This window comes from Podarcis pityusensis, assembly GCF_964106645.2.
Source record: "Podarcis pityusensis genome assembly, chromosome: 2".
Classification (NCBI taxonomy): Eukaryota; Metazoa; Chordata; class Lepidosauria; order Squamata; family Lacertidae; genus Podarcis; species Podarcis pityusensis.
The window spans coordinates 79445019-79452780 of record NC_138029.1 but is presented as its reverse complement, the minus strand read 5'-3'; the positions used below and the strand labels follow the sequence as shown (position 1 = coordinate 79452780).

Here is a 7762-nt window from a genome sequence, read left to right as displayed (position 1 = left end):
GCCGCGCGCCTGAAGCGCCAACGCGAGCGAGGCGGCGCGCCCTCTAGCGGCGCCTCTGAACAAGACAGTCGTTCTCAATCTACGGTGGCGCCGACTCGTTTGGGAGCTGCGCATCGCCCTATCTAGCAAGGAAGATGGGAAGCGTCACAGACACCAGGAATCATAGAATCGTAGAGTCTCAGAGGTCACGAGGGTCATCTAGTCCAACCCCCTGCAATGCAGAAATATTTTGCCAACGTAGGGCTCAAACCCATGACGCTTAGATTAAGAGTCTTATGCTCTGCTAACTGAGAGACAATATATTTCCTTCTTTTGCTTTCTTGTCTCCCCAAATATAGATGCAATGTGCAAGGCTAAGTAGATTTAATCAGAAGTAAGGCTATTCTCTACTTAGTGTGCTTAGGGTTGCAGTCCTTCTCGGAAGTAATTTTCTAGAGGCAATATGCAGAAAGAATTTAAGCGCTCTTCAGCAGAACAGCCAACTTGCCACGACACACCACCTTTGCAGCATCTGCACTCAGTGGCGTAGCGTGGCGGGTGAAGGGGGGCAGGCCACACCGGGCGCAACATCTGGGGGGGGCGCTCGCACTCGCAGCTCTCTGCCCCTACTAAAATCCACGGGTTAGGGGGCGCAAATTACTTGCCTTGCCCTGGGTGCTGACAACCCACGCTACGCCACAGTCTGCACTACAGACTTTCAAACGTTGGTGTTGAAATATATACAAAAAAAATTAATCAGTTTGAGTTGTGTGACTCAGTTTGAGTCTACTAGACCCCAAAATTTTAAGCAACATGGACTGAAGTCACTTATGGTGCCTGTCTGGGATTAGGGCCCCTGAAATGTAGGCTTCATTAGTTTCATAGTAATCTGCTCAAGGGTTTCGTAGAGCAGAGTCCAATTCCTCACAAGAACTTTACACAGCAGGCAGGCAGATCACATGGAGATAGAAACCTTGCTTCCCGCAGCTAGTAAGATGGATTCCTGGGTGGTCCTTTAGCTCTGATTACTGCCTTGGTTCTTGTTTGGAGCTGCTTTAAGTTATATTAGAATGTGGTCGATAAGAACAGCTTTACAGTGGTACATCAGGTTAATAACTTAATTCATTCTGGAGGTCCGTTCTTAACCTGAAACTGTTCTTAACCTGAGGCACCACTTTAGCTAATGGGGCTCCCACTGCCACTGCGCTGCTGCTGCTGCGTGATTTCTGTTCTCACCCTGAAGCAAAGTTCTTAACCTGAGGTACTATTTCTGAGTTAGCGGAGTCTGTAACCTGAAGCGTATGTAACCCGAGGTACCACTGTATTATGCTGCTAGGTTTGCCTGACTGCTATGCTAGCGGAGAAGCAGGTGCCAGCCCCAAACTTCCAAGTCAGTTTTCTTTCTGTGCAAAGGAGAAAATACAGGGGCCTTTCTGTTTTAACATCAGTTAACATAGCTTTGGGGTTTCAGTTTTATATGCAGAGAAACAAAAGGCTAGCCACTAGCAGGAACTGAGCCAATATTGACCACGGGAGTGGACAAATTACAGCTGCCATACTGTGTGAATCTACAGCAGAATAACCTCATCATGATGTGAAAAAACAAATACTGGCTCTTTAAGGGAATGTCCACCTGCCAGCCCTCCCTCCCTGCCCCCTTCTCTTAAAGGAGTAATTGGCTCTCTGAACTGTCATTCTCACCTGCGCAGCTAACAAACCCCACCCACTTTCCTATGCCCATTTCAGTGGTTAAGCTCTGCCTTTCACCCATAAGCCTGTGCCAGGTAGAAGACCAGCTGCATTTGCACAAGGAGGAGGCAGAAATCATGCAGCCTTTGGACTCGGAGAGAGGCTTAATCAAAATCAGCCACTGTAAGAGAGACATCTTTGGTTCCTTTGTGCCCAAGCATTGTCCCCTGTGTGGGCAGAGCCTGTTCTACAGGAAACTGGAAGAAGCACCTGTCACTATCCCCAGCCCATTTGTTAATGGGCACAGAGAAAGATGTTCTTTTTTACTTAAACCTACTACAGGAACCTTTCTGAGGTAGGATTTTCTGCTCAACAATGCTATGTTTAGTATTTATGTTCATTTTGCTTGATTGTGTGCTCAGAAAGAAGACACATGAAAGCTACCTTACGATGGATTAGATCAGTCCATCTGCCACAGTCCACTGATGGGTAGCAATGTTTTCCCAAGATCTGGGGCTAAATTCTCTCTCATCCTTGCAATGTGGCAGCAGGATTAGAGGTGCCAAGGAACGAGAAGCATGCAGTGCAGAATGCTGCAGCATGATGACTGATAGGAGTGAGATTTTGCCAGCATGATGGTACCATTGCTCAAAGATCTGTATTGGTTGTCAGTTTGTCACTGGGCCACATTCAAGGTCTGCCATTCAAGGCCTTAGGAGCTTGGGACCAGTTTACTTAAGGGATTGTCTTGCCCTACATGTGCCAATTTGACTGCCATGTTCTGGGGAACTTGCACTTTTACAAGTGCCATATAATGTCTGCTCTGCCTTTGTGAGGAGTCGATCATTTAGTTTGGCAGCACCCTCACTATATTTCAGACATGCACTGAAAAAGTTTTTATTTTAGCAAGCCTACCCAGACATATGATTTAGTTACCTATACTTGTTTTAGAAGTTCTATGGGTTTCATCTGTGTCTTAATAATTATTATTTCATGTATGTTTCTTAATAGTGTATTTTGGTACAATTTTATTATGTACACTGCTTAGAGAGTTCTAGGATTAAATGGTTTGTAAAACTTTAAAAATGAAATAAATATGGCACCTTCTGCAGACAAACCATGTGGTCTTATTCTAAGCTCTAGTGTAGAAATGAGTAAATTCTGCATAATTTACTAAAGTGAGTCAAAATTTATTTTGAAACCAAATTGACAGGTCAGGAGGTCTAATTTAGTGATCAACCGTAAACCGCTTTGAGATTTTTTCTTTAAAATATAAAGCGGTATAAAAATGAAAACAAACAAATAAACAAACAACAACAACCACCTTTATAGAGTTACAAATCCCACGATCAGTTTAGAGCAGCATTTCTCAATCTTAGGTCTCCAGCTGTTTTTTAACTACAACTCCCATCATCTCTAGCTAGCAGGACCAATGGTCAGGGATGATGGGAACTGTAGTTCCAAAACAGCTAGAGACAAGAGTTTGAGAAACACTGATTTAGAGTAAGGGTAGGGAACCTCTTGTGCTTCAGGCCAGATTTGGGCCAACGGGAGTCCTGCTTCAATATATGAGGCCATTCCTTGCAAACCACACCCAACTATCCCACATCTGTGGTCATATTTGGTGCCATGGGACAGGTACCCACATAGCTGCAAAGGAACAATGGGGAGCTTAAAGGTTCCCCATGCCTGGTTTAGAGGAATTATAAAACCTACAGAACGTGGGGTGCAACCTGATGAAAAGTATTGATCAGTTACTTGCATGAGTTTTAGTTAAGTAATCTATCAATAACATTTGCATTAGGATGAAAATAATTCCCAAAATAAACTTGTTATTGTTGTTGATACCTCTTCTAATATGGTGCTAACCACCTGCAGTTTTTATAAGTGCTTTTTTGTATGTATATTATGTATAATTTGCTGCCAGATTGAGGCAGCCCTTTACTCATTCAGAAGTTTAATTAATTAAATGGAACAGTAATTACATTTGATAAGATTGTAGTCAGTCTTTTCAGGGCAGAGAGGGAACAGGACATTTCTCTATATTGCAAAAATATAGCACCCCCCCCCCCAATAACTGGATTGTTTTCTAACATGAAAAGATATTAAATGTCTTCTTTCAGAGGGTATGATGGAAGTTCTGATCTCCATGTTGGAATAACCAATACTAATGGTAAGAGACATTTGTAATTCACTTTCTAAATTAAGATTCTCTATGTGAAACATAAATGTCTATTGGACTCCTTTCCTTCTCTCAGGTTGCTCATCCTTTGCCTATTGCCTACAATGTCTCCCCCTTCAACCTCCTGGCATTCTGGCCCTTGATTTCTCTTCCTTTTCCAAGATATCAGGCTCCTTACTGCAATCCTTCTACCACCAATCCCCTTTCTGCTAAGTCTACCTAACCATTTTTGCTGGGGAAAGTTTGCATATGTGATTGCCTGTAGCTAGAGCTCTTTTCCGTTGTGCCTAGGGATGTAAGAAGGCATAATTTTTTGTTCCACTTGTATTGGTTTTATGCATGCAGCACTGCTTCCATTACAACCACCATTTGTCTTCTGCCAAAAATGTTACTTTTTTGCTGTCTGCTGTGGCAAAATTACACAATTTAGGTAATTAATTATGCCATTACATTGACATTCACAGGACTACATACTCAGGGTTCATATAACCAACATTTTTAGAACTACTGTTCAGATGAGCCTGTAAAAGAAATGGGAATGATGTTGCAAGTGACAGAAATTAACAGAATGGAATGAATTATACTATTGGTCAACATGTCATAACTAATCCTTGCATTTCTGATTTGCCCTGTTGCTGTGTATTTAGGTTTAGTGTATAATTACAACGAAACTGGAGTTAACAAAGCTGAGCATGGATGGGAACAATGTGTAAGTGTTCATCTAGTCCAGCCTGACATGTATGGCCTGCTTAACCAATGGGATACATACCTAGAACAATTCTCTGCAGCAGAAATCTGGCTTCCACACAGGTAAGAAGCTCAATAGACAAATGTGACTATGGCAGCTAAACTAGACATCCTTTGTTTTGGAACTCTGCCTAGGTGGTAACTCAGAGAAGGATCTGATATAGTCATTTGGAGAAATGGTTTTAGACAAAATTACTCTGAGGCCTCTTTCTTCATTAACCCTTCTTTAACAATTTCTGTATATTTTGGGTTTAATTGAGAGATTCTGATAGTATGTATTGTATGAACAATACTAGAAGGGAGAGGTGACTCGAGACATCGCAAGCAGTTCCATGTAACTTTGTAGTGTTATGGTTTTGCATAATAAATTATCACTGGACTCCATCCTATTCTCAGTTAACGCTCATCTGTGCAATCAAATATATTGTTGCTGGCTTTAACTTCTGTTCAAAGTTGTCAGATGTGTTTCATAAGGAACAGGAATTGATTGGAATGTATACGACCGCTTGATACACTGATCAAGAGGGAACAGGATGTAAGCATGTACAGAATTGCACTTCTGTTGGAAGACGAACAAACAAAACCAAAATTGAATACAGGCAGGTTTTGCTGCTTTCATTATTTATGTCAGCCTCTCTCAATCAGGTGCTCTCCAGCTGCTTTAAACCACCACTCCCATCAGCCACAGTCAGCATAGGCAATTGTCAGAAATGATAGGAGTTGTAGTCCAAAATTTCCAGAGTACCAGAAGGCTAATCTAGGCCTTAGCAAAATTTCAGTGTCCATATTCACTGATCCAATGATTATTAGGATTGATTTCTCTTGAAGTACATTCCAAATACAGTGGTACCTTAGGTTTAAGTACTTAATTCGTTCCAGAGGTCCGTTCTTAACCTGAAACTGTTCTTAACCTGAAGCACCACTTTAGCTAATGGGGCCTCCTGCTGCCACCGCGCCGCCGGAGCATGATTTCTGTTCTCATCCTGAAGCAAAGTTCTTAACCCGAGGTACTATTTCTGGGTTAGCGGAGTCTGTAACCTGAAACGTATGTAAACTGAAGTGTATGTAATCCGAGGTACCACTGTAGTCCCTCGAGTACAGCCTATGGTTTCAGTGTGGAAAACAAAACATATTATGTTTGCTTTTCAAGTACTTCTAACGACAGGAACGTCATTCCTATAAAGGCTTTAGTCAAGCTATTTTTCTGCGACCCAGCATAATATATACAGTGATGATTACAAGTACCAAAAAGGACCAACAAAAGTTAAAGACCTGATGATTACTTACAAGTTCTGGAATTTTGAAAAAATTAATGTAAACGTAGAATATATTCTCTCTTACTTTAATTGAACAAGAGCTTTGTGCAGGTTTCAAGTAATCCAAGAAGGGACTCATTGGCATCCCCAAGCTATGGAAAAGTTACAGGCAAAGACACTACTCTGAAAATTACAGCACTCTTTTTGCTAAGAGTGTGTGACATAAGAAATGCTGGTGGTGAGAGCATGTGTCTACCATGAGATTTGTAATTTTACTGCAGTTAGGTAAGGAAAGAAAGACATAAATCTTATTTTTTTATTTTTAAAAAACCATTTTGTTCTGGATCCTAAACAGGCAGTCATAAAATTTGCGGTTGAGCCCATCATCTGTTTTTGTTTTAAGCAAAGCCCACCCAGTAGTGTGTTGCCTAAGAATAGGCTGCAAAAGCACTCAAAGCCACTGGGTCCTTTTAAGAAACCTAAACTTGTATCTCATAAAAATTAACCCAATACATACTTTGAATTTTAGAGAAATGGGTTTTCAAAGTGAGAAACTTACCAAAAAATAAATTTAAAAAAATCATACAAGGATGACATTCCCTGGCTTCTTTTTTTTTTTTTTTTTTTGTATTTTGGCCAATTTTAATGAATCAGCACTGTTCTAATAATAATGAGGAACACATTGCAAAGTTAACCTGACTACAGAGTTCCTCAGTTACACTTCAGTTAGTATATGCAAACCACATCCTTACAGCTCCATATGCCATATATGCATGTTTTGTTACCCACTGGAGAATCACAGGACAAGTAGAATCTCGGGCACACGGCAATATGCAAAAAGAGATTAAATGCTATTGCTAAATTCAGCTTTCCAAGAAGAGAAAAATGTAAAGGTGGTAAGAACTGCATCCAAGATAAATTTATGGGTGAACCAAATATAACTGAAGGAAAATTAAGCCTCATACTGAAAGTTAGAACTTTAAATAGAAGGCAGAAGTTTCCACTTGTGTAGTTGTTGTTTTTTTAAAAAAATATATGAGGGCAGTGTGATGTAACTCACATGGCACATATGACATGAAAGTTTTGTCTAGGTGGGGGGGGGGGAGGTGATATTAGCATCTGCATCTTTCCATCATTTCCATGTGTAACTTTGTATAGACAGAATGAATGTGACTAACCTCAGCAAACATAAGACACTAACCAATGGTGGCTTTGCTCCACCACATCCCCAAGTTCCACCGTTTAAAAAATCCTTCCATAAATGATGTTCTGCTGGTGCATGTTTCCATTGGTCAAGGATTGCTCTGGCATAATGGCCTGCCTGCACCATCATCATAAGCTAATAAAATGTTTAATAGTCATGTATCACATTGGTTTCTTATGCTCATTTCTGGTTCTCCCTTTAATAGGTATGAAGAACATCTCCATAACTGTTACACCTATGCACTAACATTTATTAACTGTGTGCTTAGCGCCCAAAAGAAGCAGCAAATGAATAAAAGTGAATTTACAGAGAGATTTGTGATTCCACGAACAAGGAAAGCTTCCAAGTATATCACCATCTACAAGGAAATATGCAAAAATGGCTTCTATGCGGTTGACCTGCCTGCTCAGGAGGACACTGCCATTTGAATTTATAATGAGGGAACTGTATAGCAATGGAAGTAAAATCATTGTTAAGGCAATTATATTTCTTGTTCCTATCATCTCACAAGAAAACATGAAGCTGGGACTGCAACACATGTATTAAATCATGCTGCATGTTTACTCAGAAGGCGGTCCCACAGAGATTGAGGATTAATCTCAAGTATCCATAAGACTATGGAACCTTGAGGCTGTTCCAATAAACTTCTACTTTTCTAAACAATGACATTTGGAAGAATGAAATGAAATAAAGACATTATCTGCA

General features: G+C 40.6%; 1 protein-coding gene across 4 annotated transcripts; it reads left to right on the top strand.

Annotated features, from left to right (window-relative positions):
• Nucleotides 1-13: 13 nt before the first annotated feature.
• MKRN2OS (MKRN2 opposite strand) lies at nt 14-7762 on the top strand. 4 transcript variants are annotated; one of them, XM_080995493.1, is made up of 5 exons: nt 14-237; nt 1754-2023; nt 3792-3841; nt 4498-4660; nt 7263-7762. In XM_080995493.1, exons 2-5 carry the CDS (start codon nt 1806-1808, stop codon nt 7483-7485), a joined length of 654 nt encoding a protein of 217 aa, XP_080851619.1. In that variant the 5' UTR covers nt 14-237; nt 1754-1805; the 3' UTR covers nt 7486-7762. The 4 variants fall into 4 exon arrangements, with proteins under 4 accessions (XP_080851619.1, XP_080851618.1, XP_080851617.1 ...); XM_080995492.1 differs by having other exon boundaries at nt 14-373; nt 1764-2023; XM_080995491.1 differs by having other exon boundaries at nt 14-373.